The sequence below is a fragment of the Ranitomeya variabilis genome, chromosome 2, assembly GCF_051348905.1.
Source record: "Ranitomeya variabilis isolate aRanVar5 chromosome 2, aRanVar5.hap1, whole genome shotgun sequence".
Lineage (NCBI taxonomy): Eukaryota > Metazoa > Chordata > Amphibia > Anura > Dendrobatidae > Ranitomeya > Ranitomeya variabilis.
In genome coordinates, this window is record NC_135233.1 from 415,002,720 (window position 1) to 415,023,019 (window position 20,300).

Below are 20,300 nucleotides of genomic sequence, written 5' to 3' on the forward strand. Positions count from 1 at the left end.
TGTTATTTGTGCCAATGTGCACCATGACCGCTGGGTCCTCACCAGCCCCTCCCAGTAATCTGTGCACCCGATCAGTGATGTGTCCGACTCGAGCGCCAGGTAGGCAGCACACCGTTCGACGATCCCTGTCTTTGTGACAGATTGCCCTATCTGTTCCCCTAATAATTGAGTCCCTCACTACCAGCACCTGTCTGGCCTGCCCTGCTCTCCTATTTCCCTCTTTACTGTAGCAGTCACCCCTCCGGATTTCAGAGGACATGCCTGGCTGCAGCAGTGCTACCCCTGTACTGGTACCCCCCTCATCTGCCAACTTAGCAAACTTATTGGGGTGTGCCAGATCAGGACTAGCCTCCCTGGCACTCTTCCCTCTACCTGGCCTTCTAACTGTCCCCCAGCTTGCTGCTTCACTGTCCTGCAGCTCCATCCTACCATCCCCCCCTCATCTATCCCATTGAGCATCTGCTCAGTGAGCAGAAGACTCCTTTCCATATTGTCAATGGATCTCAGTGTTGCCAGCAATTAATTTTATTTAGTCTTTACGTCATTCCTCGTGCGGTATAAGCGATTCGGTGACTTTATTCTTCCGGTCGGTGTAATGACAGCAGTACCAGATTCATGTGTTTTCTTTTCATGTTTGGCTGATGTCGCACATTAAATGCTTTGTATTGCAAACACACATTTTTTTCATTACCATATTTGAAAGCTATAATTTTCCTATATTTCTGCCAACAGAGTCATGTGAGGGCTTGCTTTTTGTGGGACAAGTTGACTTTTTTTTGTACCATTTTCGGGCACATAGTTTTTTATTGCTTTCTATTCTGATTTTTGAGAGAAGAATGAACAAAATCCATCAAGTCAGGATTTTTTTTGCTTTTTTTATGCAGTTCTTTCCTGCATAAAGGCTCTCTCCTACATATTTCGTAGAAATGTGTTGTCCAAGTAATAGACTTAGCAGTAGTGATGAGAGAATATACAAGTTACTTGAGATTTCCTGAGCACGCTCGGGTGTCCTCCGAGTATTTGTAAGTGCTCGGAGATTTAGTTTTCATTGCCGCAGCTGAATGATTTACAGCTACTAGCCAGCATAAGTACATGTGGGGGTTGCCTGGTTGCTAGGGAATCCCCACATGTAATCAAGCTGGCTAACAGATGTAAATCATTCAGCTGCTGCAAGGAAAACTAAATCTCCGAGCACTTACAAATACTCGGAGGACACACGAGCGTGCTCGGGAAATCTCGAGTAAAGAGTATATTCGCTCATCACTACTTAGCAGCCACAGTCTTCAGCTCTTCCTGGCACCACTCCAGTCCCACTCCACCAACTTGTGACTGTAGAGGTCAGAGCTAATGGTTTCAAGCTCTCAATTCAAGCCTATGAGACCCTCATTCTGGCTGTCACATGGACATTACTAACGCGGTGTTTGCATTAAAGAGCTTGAAAAGGGTTCCATACAATCCTAGCAGACCTCAGACTGTTCACATCTTTTCTGAGCAGTTCTAAGCTTAGCAGTACTTGCGATTCAAGGAGTCCATTAGATGCTAATCAATTTTGGGGGAAAAAAAATCAAAGCTAGCTAAATCAAAATTCAAACTATATAATCATGTCTAGTACTTCCGGTACCCTACTACTGTAATAGAGTAGGTAGAGTTGGTGCGACTTGATTCACCAGATCCAGGATGTGGATAATCTGTGGCCACCGGACAGGGTCCCTGAGAATCGGCTTCTACCTGACAGCATCTTTTGATTATCCGGCCTGGTGTTATGTCATATGTTTGTCATGCCACAATGATGACATTGTGCCATTCCTACTAATCAAAAGAAGATGCCGTCACGCAACAGATTACCGACATAACAGATGGACCGCATCCTGCAAATCAATTCGCACCAACTTTATCACTAGGGAATGTAAAATTCAACAAAATGTTTTTCCATTAAATAAATTATGTAGCTACATGCCAATAACTTGTAGTCTTATATGGCTTGGTTCAATTCCTACTGTTCGTGTCAGACGGTAAAGTGTCAAAAATGTTATGGAGGACTGTACATGAGGCCTTATTCAGATGTTAGTGATTTTTCATGTATGAAAAAAACTGTCCGAGTGTCTTCAGTGTTTTACAGCTGATTTTCAAGTGATGCCATTCATGCACTGTCTATGACCTAAAGACCTGCATGAGTGATTTTCAACTGTGATGTCAATAAAAATGGACATGACTTCATGATTTTGGAACAGCCCCATAGACTATAATGACTCGTTTTCAAAACCACAATTAGAACACGTAGGTGGAAATAGGACATCTGCGTGAGGCCTAATGTGAAGGCATCTCTTATGATAATATAAAGGTTACAGACAATTAAAATACTCTAGTTTTGCCTGAGCAGTATCACAAAAACAATAACTATTATCTTCTAATTGAAATATAACAAAGTGAAAAATAATAGAAAGAATATAGAAATAAACTTACGCTAAAGCATTCTGGTTCAGAGAAGAAGACGATGAAGACTCTTGAGATCTTTGGGAAGCACAGCTTATCTCGGATAGTTCTTTAATATCATTTACCCCGTGAACTGGAGAAGGAGACACATTACAAGCTACCTTAGAAGATGTCCTGTCCACAGGAATACTTGGGGAATGTTGTCTAGGAACTCTGCTAAATTCTGACTCAGATCTTTCTTGACAGTAGAAGAATTCAGACTCTGCAAGTTGCTTAGTTGCCTGGTGCTCTTTGTACTTTTCCCATTTAGGAGGTGGTGGACGAGGAGGCTTTTGTTTTTTTAATTGAGTAGATGAATTTCTTTCTTCTAGTTTGGTTGTAGGAAACTCAATCTTGTCACGTAACGCAAGATATTCAAGGTCAAGATGACTTACGGAGTAAGTTCGATTTTGTGATGGCTCTAAGTGCTCACCCTGAAAAAATGCACAATCTTTAGGCCTGATGAGATTTTCACAGGAAAGATCATATGAAGATGTTGCCTTGTAACATCCAGACCATTCATGACTGTTCTCCTCACAGCATTGTTTTGTTAAGCCAGAGTGCTGGATGCCGGGTGGAAAATTACATAAGTCACTGTAAGATAAATTATGATAATACATATTTTAATGCAATTTTCAGTTTTTCAATCAAACTTTATACAGGATCTTTCCATAGATTTTTCACAGAACAAGTGTATTTCTAATTTTAACAGATTTTAAGTAATTACTTCTCCTCCTCCAATCAAAGTTTTAATCCACTTATTAAATTGCAATCATCATATTATACAGCACTGTGTACTTACACACTATTTTGGTTTTCTACCAAGATAATTCTTATCTTTTCTCTGTAGAAACAGGAAGTCTCTTGCCGCTGCATTCATCATTCCCCTATTTACCGCCTGACCCAGTTGCTCCACCCTCCAACTAACAGGGACTTTTGCAGTGATTTAAGACTCATACAAGGTAAATTGACCTCCTGTTTCTACATAGAGTCAGAGGGATTTAGTGTGTCAGTTATTAATCACATGATGTCATAAACCTAATAGAAAAGAGAAGAATTGGCTGGGTAGAAAGGCAAAATGAGCAATTGTAAGTGCACGGTGTTGTATAGTATGATGACTGCAATGGGAGGAGGAGAGGGGTGATGGGTAGGGGGAATGGAGGAGGAGAAGTAGGAAGAGGGGTATGGGGATAGGAGGAGAAGGAGGGCTAGGGGACAGTCAGAGGAGGAGTGGGATAGGAGGATGAGGAGTACAAGGGGTAGGATAAGAGGAGGAGAAGTAGGGGGATAGGAGGTGGAGGAGTGGATAGGAGGAGGAGTAGGAGGAGGAGGGGATAGGAGGAGGAGGATGAGAAGGAGGAGAAGGGGATAAGAGGAGGAGTAGCAGGAGGAGGGGGATAGGAGGATGAGTAGGAGGAGGAGGGGTAGGGGGATAGGAGGAGTAGGGGTAGGGGGATAGGAGGACGAGTAGATAGGAGGAGGAGGGATAGGGGGATAAGAGGAGTAGGAGGTGGGTTAGGGGGATAGGAGAAGTGGGATAGGAGGAGAAGGAGGGGTAGGATGATAGGAGGAGGAGGAGGAAAGGTAGGGAGATAAGAGGAGGAGGGCTACGGGGATAGGAGGAGGAGTGCTTCTTTAACAGGCTTTATATATCTAACTCACCATGACTTCAAAACAACGTCTTTACAAGCTTGGCCTGCTCAACACTATCAGTGATCTGGTCAGTATTTTACATCAGTATTTGTAAGGCAAAATGAGTAATGTCACCTACAGTAAAACACAGAAGAGATGCAAATCTGTGCTCTATAGCTTTTCTCTGTGCATATTCCACACTGTATTGGGGCAGTCACACTGCAAATTACATATGAATGTGCTTTACTATATCTTTACTGATAGAAAATACTGTTACATGAATAGGTCCTTTTTATGCTTAATTGTTTTTACAGCAGTAAATAAAAATACCAAAAGCTATACAAATAATGGCAGCGCACACTAGTAAGCCTCACGCAAAACACAATTTTATTCAAGGCATTAGAAATGCGGCGCCCCAGGGTCCTGGTCGTGGCAGTAGTGTCGCTTTCCTCCCGGGGAGAGTGATACTATGTTTGGAGGCAAGGAAGGATAACTGCATCTAGGTACCACAAACATGCAACACTTCACACTCCAGGCCACCAAGGGGAGCTTCTGATACCATTTACTAGGTTACTCCCCACATATATACAGTATATTACTGGTAGTCTGTAGGGAAAGTTAGTCAGTCCTTGAGGGAAGCTGTTCCTGGCAGGAGCGAATTCCTGTCCAAGGACAGAGCAGAGGGTCAATGGAGCTGTGCAAGCCCACAGAGCTGCAGCTCCCAGAAAGAGACATTGAAGGCCGAATTGTTTGCAGCGAGCGTGCAGGAGAGGAAGCACAGAAGAGGATACCAGATGGGGACCAGCCCCAAGCAGGCTGACTCCTTCTGGGGCGCAGAAACACCGGTAGCCGGAACACTGAGGTTGTGAGGACCTCCACGTCTTACATCAGAGACCGGAAGAGCAGCTAACTGCACATTACCTGTCCGCACCCACACCCAGGAGGCACGGTGACACCCCACAGAGCCGGGTCACCTAAGAGATCCTATAAACAGGACTGTGAGGACCTTATGTGAAGCTTAGCAGTAAGGGACTACACCACTACAGCGCAAAGGAAGGCTTTTATTCTTCACCTGGACAAAGGGACTGTGGACTTGCCTCCAAACCGGCTGGACCCTGCCTGCCCTGTGGTCTGGTGCTCTGGACTGTGGATGCTGAGGTCTTCAGTAAAGGTAAAGAGACAGCAACCTTGTGTCCTCGTTCTTCTCTGCACCACCCACCATTCACCATTCACACACTGGGAAGCCCTGGGGATATACTTCACCTGTGGGAAGGTAAACCATCTAGCTGCCATAACATCACCCCAGTGGACCTCTCAAAGCAGCGTCGGTCACCCTGACCGAATACCACTGGTGGCTTCACGAACATAAACTTTATCCCTTTAAAGACCTTCCCCTCTTACACAGATGTCCCAAGGCCACGGACTGGGTCAGCCACCATGACATCTGTTATGAACTGGTGGCCTAGGAGCAGCATGGATGAGCTCTTGAGTAGGTGGCCTCTATACTGACCGCAGACCCTGAACTTAACACATCAACTAGAAGTAGCCGTGGGATGTTCCTGTCACTCCCTAGACACCTTGTCACGACCGGAGGACTAATTACACCTAAAGAAAGAAATAGGAATACTATCTTACCTCAGAGAAAATTCCCAAAGGAAAGGCAGCCCCCCACAAATATTGATTGTGAGAGGAGAGGGAAATTACAAACGCAGACTGAAAACAGAATTTAGCAAAGGAGGCCACGCTACCTAGAAAGAAAAGACAGGAAAGAGTACTGTGCGGTCAGTATAAAAAATACTACAAAATCCACCACAGAGAATACAAAAATCTCCACACCTAACTAAAGGCATGGAGGGTAACTCTGTGACTCCAGAGCTTCCAACTTGGCTGAGTACATCTTAACACAGACAAAGCTGGACAAGAAAAAATATAGCAATTCACAGAACTATTAAGTCCACCGCATGTGGACTGCAAAAACAGCCAGGACTTATCTTTGATGATTTGGACAATCCAGGAGGAGAAACCAAGCAGAGATGTGGATCGCTAGAAAACAATGGACAACTGGCACTCAATAAAGGAAGGAGCCAGACTAAATAGCCCCGTCCAAAGTGGAAGCAGCTGATGACTGTTGTGAAGGACAAACAGCAGCACTACCACTTATAACCACCGGAGGGAGCCCAAGAGCAGAACCCACAACAGAATTCACAACAGTACCCCCCGTTGAGGAGGGGTCACCGAACCCTCACCAGAGCCCCCAGGCCGATCCGGACGAGCCAAATGGAAGGCACGAACCAAATCGTCAGCATGAACATCGGAGGCAACAACCCAAGAATTATCTTCCTGGCCATAACCCTTCCACTTGACAAGATACTGAAGCCTCCGTCTAGAAAAACGAGAATCCAGGATCTTCTCCACAACATACTCCAACTCCCCATCAATTAACACCGGGGCAGGAGGATCAACAGAGGGAACCACGGGCACCACATATTTCCGCAACAAAGATCTATGAAAAACATTATGGATGGAAAAAGAGGCTGGAAGGGCCAAACGAAAAGACACTGGATTGATAATCTCAGAAATCCTATAAGGACCAATAAACCGAGGCTTGAACTTCGGGGAAGAAACCTTCATAGGAACATGACGAGAAGACAACCAGACCAAATCCCCAACCCGAAGCCGGGAACCCACACGCCGACGACGGTTGGCAAAACGCTGAGCCTCCTCCTGAGAGAACACCAAATTGTCCACAACATGAGCCCAAATCTGCTGCAACCTGTCAACCACAGAGTCCACCCCAGGACAATCAGAAGACTCAACCTGCCCTGAAGAAAAACGAGGATGAAACCCAGAATTACAAAAGAATGGTGACACCAAGGTAGCAGAACTAGACCGATTATTAAGGGCAAACTCGGCCAATGGCAAGAAAGCCACCCAATCATCCTGATCGGCAGACACAAAGCATCTCAAATAAGTTTCCAAAGTCTGGTTAGTTCGCTCGGTTTGGCCGTTTGTCTGAGGATGAAATGCAGAAGAAAAAGACAAATCAATGCCCAGCTTAGCATAAAAGGGCCGCCAAAACCTAGAAACAAACTGGGAACCTCTATCGGACACAATATTCTCCGGAATGCCATGCAAACGAACCACATGCTGAAAAAACAACGGAACCAACTCAGAAGAGGAAGGCAACTTAGGCAAAGGTACCAAATGAACCATCTTAGAAAACCGGTCACAGACCACCCAGATAACAGACATCCTCTGGGAAACAGGAAGATCCGAAATAAAATTCATAGAAATATGCGTCCAAGGCCTCTCAGGGACCGGCAAAGGCAAAAGCAACCCACTGGCGTGGGAGCAGCAAGGTTTGGCCCGCGCACAAGTCCCACAGGACTGCACAAAAGAACGCACATCCCGTGACAAAGAAGGCCACCAAAAGGACGTACTAACCAAATCTCTGGTACCAAAAATCCCAGGATGACCAGCCAACACAGAACAGTGAACCTCAGAAATCACTTTACTAGTCCATCTGTCAGGAACAAACAGTTTCCCCGCTGGACAGCGATCAGGTTTATCAGCCTGAAACTCCTGAAGAGCCCGTCGCAATCAGGGGAGATGGCAGAAAGAATCACCCCTTCCTTCAGAATGCCGACCGGCTCAAGGACCCCAGGAGAATCAGGCAAAAAGCTCCTAGAGAGGGCATCAGCCTTAACATTCTTAGAACCCGGAAGATACGAGACCACAAAATCAAAACGGGAGAAAAACAGGGACCATCGGGCCTGTCTAGGATTCAGCTGTTTGGCAGACTCGAGGTAAATCAGATTCTTATGATCGGTCAAGATCAAGACCACAATACGGTGCTTGGCCCCCTCAAGCCAATGTCGCCACTCCTCAAATGCCCACTTCATAGCCAACAACTCACGATTGCTGACATCATAATTGCGTTTCGCAGGCGAAAACTTTTGAGAAAAGAAGGCACACGGTTTCATCAAGGAACCATCAGAATTCCTCTGAGACAAAACGGCCCCTGCCCCAATCTCAGAAGCGTCAACCTCAACCTGAAAAGGAAGAGAAACATCCGGCTGACGCAACACAGGGGCAGAAGTAAATCGGTGTTTAAGCTCCTGAAAGGCAGAAACAGCCACAGAGGGCCAATTCGTCACATCAGCGCCTTTCTTCGTCAAATTGGTCAGGGGTTTAACCACACTGGAGAAGTTGGCAATGAAACGGCGATAAAAATTAGCAAAGCCCAAAAATTTCTGAAGACTCTTCACGGATGTGGGCTGGATCCAATCATGAATGGCCTGAAACTTAACCGGATCCATTTCTATAGATGAGGGAGAAAAAATGAAGCCCAAAAAAGAAATCTTCTGTACTCCAAAGAGGCACTTAGACCCCTTCACAAACAAGGCATTATCACGAAGGATCTGAAATACCATCCTGACTTGTTTCACATGAGACTCCCAATCATCTGAAAAAATCAAAATATCATCCAAATATACAATCATGAATTTATCAAGATAATTCTGAAATATATCATGCATGAAGGACTGAAACACAGATGGAGCATTAGAGAGTCCGAATGGCATCACAAGGTATTTAAAATGACCTTCGGGCGTATTAAACGCAGTTTTCCATTCGTCACCCTGCTTAATACGAACAAGATTATATGCCCCTCGAAGGTCAATCTTAGTAAACCAACTAGCCCCCTTAATCCTAGCAAACAGATCAGAAAGCAAAGGCAAAGGGTATTGGAATTTGACCGTGATCTTATTCAAGAGGCGATAATCAATACAGGGTCTCAAGGAGCCATCTTTTTTGGCAACAAAAAAAAAAACCTGCTCCCAATGGTGAAGAAGATGGCCGAATATGCCCCTTCTCCAAGGACTCCTTAACATAGCTCCGCATGGCGGTATGTTCTGGCACAGACAGGTTGAAAAGTTGGCCCTTAGGGAACTTACAGCCTGGAATCAAGTCAATAGCACAATCACAGTCCCTATGTGGTGGAAGGGAACTGGACTTGGGCTCATTGAATACATCCTGGAAATCTAACAAAAACTCAGGAATTTCAGAAGAGGGGGAGGAGGCAATTGACATCAAAGGAACGTCACCATGAACCCCCTGACAACCCCAACTAGTCACAGACATAGATTTCCAATCTAACACCGGATTATGCACCTGTAACCATGGGAAACCCAGCACAATAGCATCATGCAAATTATGCAACACCAGAAAACGACAATCTTCCTGATGGGCTGGCGCCATGCACATGGTCAGCTGTGTCCAAAACTGAGGTTTATTTTTAGCCAACGGTGTAGCATCAATGCCCCTCAAAGGAATAGGACTCTGCAAAGGCTGCAAGGGGAAACCACAACATCTGTCAAATTCTAAGTCCTTTAAGTTTAGAGCGGCGCCTGAATCCACAAATGCCATGACAGAAAATGACGATAATGAGCAGATCAGGGTCACAGATAACAGAAATTTAGGTTGTACAGTACTGATGATAACAGAACTAGCGATTCTCTTGGTACGCTTAGGGCAATCAGAATTAACATGAGCAGAATCGCCGCAGTAAAAACACAACCTATTCTGACGTCTGAATCCTTGTCGTTCAGCTCTAGACACAATCCTATCACACTGCATAGGCTCAGGACTCCGCTCGGAAGACAATGCCATAGTGTGCACAACTCTGCGCTCGCGCAAGCGCCGATCAATCTGAAAGGCCAGAGACATAGAATCACTCAGACCAGCAGGCGTGGGGAACCCCACCATAACATCTTTAACGGATTCAGAAAGACCCTTTCTGAAAATTGCCGCCAAGGCATCCTCATTCCATTTAGTCAGTACAGACCATTTTCTAAATTTCTGGCAATATGATTCTGCCGCTTCTTGACCGTGACACAGGGCCAACAAGGTCTTCTCAGGATGATCCACTGAATTAGGTTCATCATACAATAACCCAAGCGCCTGAAAAAAGGTGTCTACATTAAGCAACGCCGGATTCCCAGGTTCCAGGGCAAATGCCCAATCCTGGGGGTCACCACGCAGCAGAGATATAACAATTTTAAGCTGCTGGATGGGATCACCAGAGGAACGGGGTTTCAGAGCAAAAAACAGTTTACAGTTATTTTTAAAGCTCAAAAATTTGGACCTGTCCCCAAGAAACAAATCAGGAGTTGGAATTCTAGGCTCTAAAACCGGAGTCTGAACGATATAATCGGAAATACCCTGTACTCTAGCAGCAAGTTGATCCACACGAGAAGCCAACCCCTGAACATCCATACCAGCGCCGAACTCCTGAGCCACCCAGAGGTAAAGAGGGAAGAAAAAAAAAACACAACAGACTACAGAAAAAAAAATGGCTCAGCACTTTCCTTCCCTTCTTCTGAGATGCGGTTAACTCATTGTTGGCCAGTTGTACTGTTATGATCTGGTGGCCTAAGAGCAGCATGAGACGTACTCTGGAGAAGGTGGTACCTGTACTGACCGCAGACCCTGAACTTAACACCGCAACTAGAAGTAGCCGTGGAATGTACCTATCACTCCCTAGACATCTCGACACAGCCGGAGGACTAATTACCCCTAGAGATAGAAAAGGGAAAACTATCTTGCCTCAGAGAAAATTCCCAAAGGATAGCCAGCCCCCCACAAATATTGACTGTGAGAGGAGAGGGAAAAAAACATACACAGACTGAAATCAGAATTTAGCTAAGGAGGCCACTTCTAGCTAAATAGAAAGGATAGGACAGAGTACTATGCGGTCAGTATTAAAACACTAGAAAATATCCACCACAGAAAATACAAAAATCTCCACAGCTAACTAAAGATATGGAGGGTATATCTGCATCTCTAGAGATACCAGCTTGGTTAAACAAATCCTTATTCAGACCAAGCTGGACAAGACAAAAACATGGAAAAGAACTGAACAATAAGGCCACAGCATGTGGACAGCAAAAATCAAGGCCAGAACTTATCTTTGTTGAAAGGAACAGCAAAGCAGGAGAGATCAGGCAAGGATGTGAATCCTCCAGGAACAATGGACAACTGGCACTGACTAAAGGGTCAAGCAAGGCTAAATAGCCCAGTCAGGATTGCAAAAACTTGACACACCTGATGAATGCTGCGAACCAGAGACAGCAGCACTACCACTTATAACCACCGGAGGGAGCCCAAGAGCAGAATTCACAACAGTACCCCCCCTTGAGGAGGGGTCACCGAACCCTCACCAGAGCCCCCAGGCCGATCCGGACGAGCCAAATGAAAGGCACGAACCAAATCCTCAGCATGAACATCGGAGGCAACAACCCAAGAATTATCCTCCTGGCCATAACCATTCCATTTGACAAGATACTGAAGCTTCCGCCTCGAAAAACGAGAATCCAAAATCTTCTCAACCACATTCTCCAACTCCCCATCAATCAACACCGGGGCAGGAGGATCAACAGAGGGAACAACGGGCACCACATATTTCCGCAACAAAGATCTATGAAAAACATTATGGATGGAAAAAGAGGCTGGAAGGGCCAAACGAAAAGACACTGGATTGATAATCTCAGAAATCCTATAAGGGCCAATAAACCGAGGCTTAAACTTAGGGGAAGAAACCTTCATAGGAACATGACGGGAAGACAACCAGACCAAATCCCCAACCCGAAGCCGGGAACCAACACACCGACAACGGTTAGCAAAACGCTGAGCCCCCTCCTGAGACAACACCAAATTGTCAACAACATGAGCCCAAATTTGCTGCAAGCTGTCAACCACAGAGTCCACCCCAGGACAATCAGAAGGCTCAACCTGCCCCGAAGAAAAATGAGGATGAAAACCAGAGTTACAAAAGAAGGGTGAAACCAAGGTAGCAGAACTAGCCCGATTATTAAGGGCAAACTCAGCCAATGGCAAGAAAGCCACCCAATCATCCTGATCAGCAGACACAAAGCATCTCAAATAAGTTTCCGAAGTCTGATTAGTTCGCTCGGTTTGGCCATTTGTCTGAGCATGAAACGCGGAAGAAAAAGACAAATCAATGCCCAGCCTAGCACAAAAGGCCCGCCAAAACCTAGAAACAAACTGGGAACCTCTATCGGACACAATATTCTCCGGAATGCCATGCAAACGAACCACATGCTGAAAAAACAACGGAACCAAATCAGAAGAGGAAGGCAACTTAGGCAAAGGTACCAAATGAACCATCTTAGAAAACCGGTCACAAACCACCCAGATAACCGACATCCTCTGGGAAACCGGAAGATCCGAAATAAAATCCATAGAAATATGCGTCCAAGGCCTCTCAGGGACCGGCAAAGGCAAAAGCAACCCACTAGCGCGGGAACAGCAAGGCTTGGCCCGCGCACAAGTCCCACAGGACTGCACAAAAGAACGCACATCCCGTGACAAAGAAGGCCACCAAAAGGACCTACCAACCAAATCTCTGGTACCAAAAATCCCAGGATGACCAGCCAACACAGAACAATGAACCTCCGAAATCACTTTACTAGTCCATCTGTCAGGAACAAACAGTTTCCCCACTGGACAGCGGTCAGGTTTATCAGCCTGAAATTCCTGAAGAACCCGTCGTAAATCAGGGGAGATGGCAGAAAGAATCATCCCTTCCTTCAGAATGCCGACCGGCTTAAGGACCCCAGGAGAATCAGGCAAAAAGCTCCTAGAGAGGGCATCAGCCTTAACATTCTTAGAACCAGGAAGATACGAGACCACAAAATCAAAACAGGAGAAAAACAGGGACCATCGGGCCTGTCTAGGATTCAGCCGTTTGGCAGACTCGAGGTAAATCAGATTCTTATGATCGGTCAAGACCACAATACGGTGCTTGGCCCCCTCAAGCCAATGTCGCCACTCCTCAAATGCCCACATCATAGCCAACAACTCACGATTGCTGACATCATAATTGCGTTCCGCAGGCGAAAACTTTTGAGAAAAGAAGGCACACGGTTTCATCAAGGAACCATCAGAATTCCTCTGAGACAAAACGGCCCCTGCCCCAATCTCAGAAGCGTCAACCTCAACCTGAAAAGGAAGAGAAACATCCGGCTGACGCAGCACAGGGGCAGAAGTAAATCGGCGTTTAAGCTCCTGAAAGGCAGAAACAGCCGCAGAGGGCCAATTCGTCACATCAGCGCCTTTCTTCGTCAAATTGGTCAGGGGTTTAACCACACTGGAGAAGTTGGCAATGAAACGGCGATAAAAATTAGCAAAGCCCAAAAATTTCTGAAGACTCTTCACGGATGTGGGCTGGATCCAATCATGAATGGCCTGAACCTTAACCGGATCCATTTCTATAGATGAGGGAGAAAAAATGAAGCCCAAAAAAGAAATCTTCTGTACTCCAAAGAGGCACTTAGACCCCTTCACAAACAAGGCATTATCACGAAGGATCTGAAATACCATCCTGACTTGTTTCACATGAGACTCCCAATCATCTGAAAAAATCAAAATATCATCCAAATATACAATCATGAATTTATCAAGATAATTCCGAAATATATCATGCATGAAGGACTGAAACACAGATGGAGCATTAGAGAGTCCAAATGGCATCACAAGGTATTCAAAATGACCTTCGGGCGTATTAAACGCAGTTTTCCATTCGTCACCTTGCTTAATACGAACAAGATTATATGCCCCTCGAAGGTCAATCTTAGTAAACCAACTAGCCCCCTTAATCCTAGCAAACAGATCAGAAAGCAAAGGCAAAGGGTATTGGAATTTGACCGTGATCTTATTCAAGAGGCGATAATCAATACAGGGTCTCAAGGAGCCATCTTTTTTGGCAACAAAAAAAAAACCTGCTCCCAATGGTGAAGAAGATGGCCGAATATGCCCCTTCTCCAAGGACTCCTTAACATAGCTCCACATGGCGGTATGTTCTGGCACAGACAGGTTGAAAAGTTGGCCCTTAGGGAACTTACAGCCTAGAATCAAGTCAATAGCACAATCACAGTCCCTATGCGGTGGAAGGGAACTGGACTTGGGCTCATTGAATACATCCTGGAAATCTAACAAAAACTCAGGAATTTCAGAAGAGGGGGAGGAGGCAATTGACATCAAAGGAACGTCACCATGAACCCCCTGACAACCCCAACTAGTCACAGACATAGATTTCCAATCTAACACCGGATTATGCACCTGTAACCATGGGAAACCCAGCACAATAGCATCATGCAAATTATGCAACACCAGAAAACGACAATCTTCCTGATGGGCTGGCGCCATGCACATGGTCAGCTGTGTCCAAAACTGAGGTTTATTTTTAGCCAACGGTGTAGCATCAATGCCCCCTCAAAGGAATAGGACTCTGCAAAGGCTGCAAGGGGAAACCACGACGTCTGGCAAATTCTAAGTCCATTAAGTTTAGAGCGGCGCCTGAATCCACAAATGCCATGACAGAAAATGACGATAATGAGCAGATCAGGGTCACAGATAACAGAAATTTAGGTTGTACAGTACTGATGGTAACAGAACTAGCGATTCTCTTGGTACGCTTAGGGCAATCAGAAATAACATGAGCAGAATCGCCGCAGTAAAAACACAACCTATTCTGACGTCTGAATCCTTGTCGTTCAGCTCTAGACACAATCCTATCACACTGCATAGGCTCAGGACTCCGCTCGGAAGACAATGCCATAGTGTGCACAACTCTGCGCTCGCGCAAGCGCCGATCAATCTGAATGGCCAGAGACATAGAATCACTCAGACCAGCAGGCATGGGGAACCCCACCATAACATCTTTAACGGATTCAGAAAGACCCTTTCTGAAAATTGCCGCCAAGGCATCCTCATTCCATTTAGTCAGTACAGACCATTTTCTAAATTTCTGGCAATATGATTCTGCTGCTTCTTGACCGTGACACAGGGCCAACAAGGTCTTCTCAGCATGATCCACTGAATTAGGTTCATCATACAATAACCCAAGCGCCTGAAAAAAGGTGTCTACATTAAGCAACGCCGGATTCCCAGGTTTTACGGCAAATGCCCAATCCTGGGGGTCACCACGCAGCAGAGATATAACAATATTAACCTGCTGGATGGGATCACCAGAGGAACGGGGTTTCAGAGCAAAAAACAGTTTACAGTTATTTTTAAAGCTCAAAAATTTGGACCTGTCCCCAAGAAACAAATCAGGAGTTGGAATTCTAGGCTCTAAAACCGGAGTCTGAACGATATAATCGGAAATACCCTGCACTCTAGCAGCAAGTTGATCCACATGAGAAGCCAATCCCTGAACATCCATACCAGCGCCGAACTCTTGAGCCACCCAGAGGTAAAGAGGGAAGAAAAAAAAAACACAACAGACTACAGAAAAAAAAATGGCTCAGCACTTTCCTTCCCTTCTTCTGAGATGCGGTTAACTCATTGTTGGCCAGTTGTACTGTTATGATCTGGTGGCCTAAGAGCAGCATGAGACGTACTCTGGAGAAGGTGGTACCTGTACTGACCGCAGACCCTGAACTTAACACCGCAACTAGAAGTAGCCGTGGAATGTACCTATCACTCCCTAGACATCTCGACACAACCGGAGGACTAATTACCCCTAGAGATAGAAAAGGGAAAACTGTTGTGAATTTGGATTCTGGGCTCCCCCGGTGGCTACTGGTGGAATTGAACTGGTGTCTTCATCTTCTCTGTTCACCTGTTCCCATCAAGATGTGGGAGTCGCTATATAACCTTGCTGCTCTGTTAGTTGCTTGCCGGTCAACAATGTTATCAGAAGCCTCTCTGCGCTTGTTCCTGCTCCTAGACAACTACTAGATAAGTTGGACTCTTGTCCATGTTTGTTTTTGCATTTTTGTTCCAGTTCACAGCTGTAGTTTCGTTACTGTGTCTGGAAAGCTCTTGTGAACAGGAATTGCCACTCTGGTGTTATGAGTTAATGCCAGAGTTTTAAAGTAATTTCTGGATGGTATTTTGATAGGGTTTTCAGCTGACCATGAAAGTGTCCTTTCTGTCTTCTGCTATGTAGTGAGTGGACCTCAAATTTGCTAAACCTATTTTCATACTACGTTTGTTATTTCATCTTGATTCACCGCCAATACATGTGGGGGGCCTCTGTCTCCTTTCGGGGTATTTCTCTAGAGGTGAGCTAGGACTAATATTTTCCTCTGCTAGCATTATTTAGTCCTCCGGCTGGTGCTGGGCATCTAGAATCAACGTAGGCATGCTACCCGGCCACTGCTAGTTGTGCGTTAGGTTTAGTTCATGGTCAGCTCAGTTCCCATCTTCCAAGAGCTAGTTCCTATATATGCTGATGCTATGTTCTCTTGCCATTGAGAACATGACAGTTTGACCGGCCCGCTAAAGGGTTAAAATCCTTGGCTGAGAAAGGAGAGAATAAGAAGTCTGCTGAGATTTTTTTTTTTTTTTTTTTGGCTCTGTGTCCACCTGTTTGTAATGGATCTTCAGAGTGTAACTGCAGGTTTGAATAATCTCGCCACGAAGGTACAAAATTTGCAAGACTTTGTTTGTCATGCACCTGTATCTGAGCCGAGAATTCCTTTGCCGGAATTTTTCTCGGGGAATAGATCTGGGTTTCAGAATTTTCGAAATAATTGCAAATTATTTTTGTCCCTGAAATTTCGCTCTGCCGGAGACCCTGCACAGCAGGTCAGGATTGTGATCTCCTTGCTCCAGGGCGACCCTCAAGACTGGGCTTTTTCATTGACACCAGGGGATCCTGCGTTGCTCAATGTGGATGCGTTTTTTCTGGCCTTGGGGTTGCTTTATGACGAACCTCATTTGGAGCTTCAGGCAGAAAAAACTTTGATGTCCCTATCTCAGGGACAAGATGAAGCGGAAATTTACTGCCAAAGATTCCGTAAATGGTCTGTGCTTACTCAGTGGAATGAGTGCGCCCTGGCGGCGACTTTTAGAGAGGGTCTCTCTGATGCCATTAAGGATGTTATGGTGGGGTTCCCTGTGCCTGCGGGTCTGAATGAGTCCATGACAATGGCTATTCAGATCGATAGGCGTTTGCGGGAGCGCAAACCAGTGCACCATCTGGCGGTGTCCACTGAGAAGCCGCCAGAGAGTATGCAGTGTGATAGAATTCTGTCCCGAAGCGAGCGGCAGAATTTTAGACGGAAAAATGGGTTGTGTTTCTATTGTGGTGATTCTACTCATGTTATATCAGCATGCTCTAAGCGCACTAAAAAGCTTGATAAATCTGTTTCCATTTGCACCTTACCGTCTAAGTTTATTCTATCTGTGACCCTGATTTGCTCTTTGTCATCTGTTACCACGGACGCCTATGTCGACTCTGGCGCCGCTTTGAGTCTTATGGATTGGTCCTTTGCCAATCGCTGTGGGTATGATTTAGAGCCTTTGGAGACTCCTATTCCTCTGAAGGGGATTGACTCCACCCCATTGGCTAATAATAAACCACAATACTGGACACAAGTAACTATGCGTATTAATCCGGATCACCAGGAGATTATTCGCTTTCTGGTGCTGTATAATCTGCATGATGATTTGGTGCTGGGATTGCCTTGGCTGCAATCTCACAACCCAGTCCTCGACTGGAGTGCTATGTCTGTGTTGAGCTGGGGATGTAAGGGGGCTCATGGGGATGTACCTGTGGTTTCCATTTCATCATCTATTCCCTCTGAAATTCCTGAGTTCCTGTCTGACTATCGTGACGTCTTTGAAGAATCCAAGCTTGGTTCGTTACCTCCGCACCGAGAGTGCGATTGTGCCATAGATTTAATCCCGGGTAGTAAATACCCAAAGGGTCGTTTATTTAATCTGTCTGTGCCTGAACATGCTGCTATGCGAGAATATATAAAGGAGTCCTTGGAAAAGGGACATATTCGTCCATCGTCATCTCCCTTAGGAGCCGGTTTTTTCTTTGTGTCAAAAAAAGACGGCTCTTTGAGACCATGTATCGATTATCGGCTTTTGAATAAAATCACTGTTAAATATCAATACCCATTGCCGTTGCTGACTGATTTGTTTGCTCGCATAAAGGGGGCCAAGTGGTTCTCTAAGATTGACCTTCGTGGGGCGTATAATTTGGTGCGAATCAGGCAGGGGGATGAGTGGAAAACCGCATTTAATACGCCCGAGGGCCACTTTGAGTATTTAGTGATGCCTTTTGGTCTTTCAAATGCTCCGTCAGTTTTCCAGTCCTTTATGCATGATATTTTTCGCGATTATTTGGATAAATTTATGATTGTGTATCTGGATGATATTCTGATTTTTTCGGATGACTGGGACTCTCATGTCCAGCAAGTCAGGAGGGTTTTCCAGGTTTTGCGGTCTAATTCTTTGTGTGTGAAGGGTTCTAAGTGTATTTTTGGGGTACAGAGGATTTCCTTTTTGGGATATATTTTTTCTCCCTCTTCCATTGAAATGGATCCTGTCAAGGTTCAAGCTATTTGTGATTGGACGCAGCCCTCTTCTCTTAAGAGTCTTCAGAAATTTTTGGGCTTTGCTAACTTTTATCGTCGATTTATTGCTGGTTTTTCGGATATTGCTAAGCCATTGACCGATTTGACTAAGAAGGGTGCTGATGTTGCTGATTGGTCCCCTGATGCTGTGGAGTCCTTTCGGGAGCTTAAGCGCCGTTTTTCCTCTGCCCCTGTGTTGCGTCAGCCTGATGTTGCTCTACCTTTTCAGGTTGAGGTCGACGCTTCTGAGATCGGAGCTGGGGCAGTGTTGTCACAGAAAAGTTCTGACTGCTCCGTGATGAGGCCTTGTGCCTTCTTTTCCCGTAAATTTTCGCCCGCTGAGCGGAATTATGATGTTGGGAATCGGGAGCTTTTGGCCATGAAGTGGGCTTTTGAGGAGTGGCGCCATTGGCTTGAGGGGGCCAGACATCAGGTGGTGGTATTGACTGACCACAAAAATTTGATTTATCTTGAGACCGCCAGGCGCCTGAATCCTAGACAGGTGCGCTGGTCATTATTTTTCTCTCGGTTTAATTTTGTGGTGTCATACCTACCGGGTTCTAAGAATGTTAAGGCGGATGCCCTTTCTAGGAGTTTTGAGCCTGACTCGCCTGGTAACTCTGAGCCCACAGGTATCCTTAAGGATGGAGTGGTATTGTCAGCCGTTTCTCCAGACCTGCGGCGGGCCTTGCAGGAGTTTCAGGCGGATAGACCGGATCATTGCCCACCTGATAAACTGTTTGTTCCTGATGATTGGACCAGTAGAGTCATCTCTGAGGTTCATTCTTCTGCGTTGGCAGGTCATCCTGGCATTTTTGGTACCAGGGATTTGGTGGCAAGGTCCTTCTGGTGGCCTTCCCTGTCACGAGATGTGCGAGGCTTTGTGCAGTCTTGTGACGTTTGTGCTCGGGCCAAGCCTTGTTGTTCTCGGGCTAGTGGATTATTGTTGCCCTTGCCTATTCCTAAGAGGCCTTGGACGCACATCTCGATGGATTTTATTTCAGATCTGCCTGTTTCTCAGAAGATGTCTGTCATCTGGGTGGTGTGTGACCGTTTCTCTAAGATGGTCCATTTGGTTCCTCTGCCCAAGTTGCCTTCTTCTTCCGAGTTGGTTCCTCTGTTTTTTCAAAATGTTGTTCGTTTGCATGGTATTCCTGAGAATATCATTTCGGACAGAGGGACCCAATTCGTGTCTAGATTTTGGCGGGCATTCTGTGCTAGGATGGGCATAGATTTATCTTTTTCGTCCGCTTTCCATCCTCAGACGAATGGCCAGACCGAGCGGACTAATCAGACCCTGGAGACATATCTGAGGTGTTTTGTGTCTGCTGACCAGGATGATTGGGTTGCTTTTTTGCCATTGGCAGAGTTCGCTCTCAATAATCGGGCCAGCTCTGCCACTTTGGTATCCCCGTTTTTCTGTAATTCGGGGTTTCATCCTCGATTTTCCTCTGGTCAGGTGGAATCTTCGGATTGTCCTGGAGTGGATGCTGTGGTGGAGAGATTGCATCAGATCTGGGGGCAGGTGGTGGACAATTTGAGGTTGTCCCAGGAGAAGACTCAGCTTTTTGCCAACCGCCACCGTCGTGTTGGTCCTCGGCTTTGTGTTGGGGATTTGGTGTGGTTGTCTTCTCGTTTTGTCCCTATGAGGGTCTCTTCTCCTAAGTTTAAGCCTCGGTTCATCGGCCCGTATAAGATATTGGAGATTCTTAACCCTGTTTCCTTCCGTTTGGACCTCCCTGCATCCTTTTCTATTCATAACGTTTTTCATCGGTCATTATTGCGCAGGTATGAGGTACC

General features: G+C 45.7%; 1 protein-coding gene across 2 annotated transcripts in view; it reads right to left on the reverse strand.

The window, feature by feature from the left end:
• Window positions 1-20,300, reverse strand: part of LOC143806308 (protein Shroom4-like) — a 471,342-nt gene that overhangs the window by 174,712 nt on the left and 276,330 nt on the right. For both annotated transcript variants that reach the window (XM_077286552.1, XM_077286551.1), the window contains one exon: window positions 2,464-3,066. In XM_077286552.1, coding sequence (XP_077142667.1) covers window positions 2,464-3,066 — 603 coding nt within the window. The remainder of the gene's footprint in view (window positions 1-2,463; window positions 3,067-20,300) is intronic.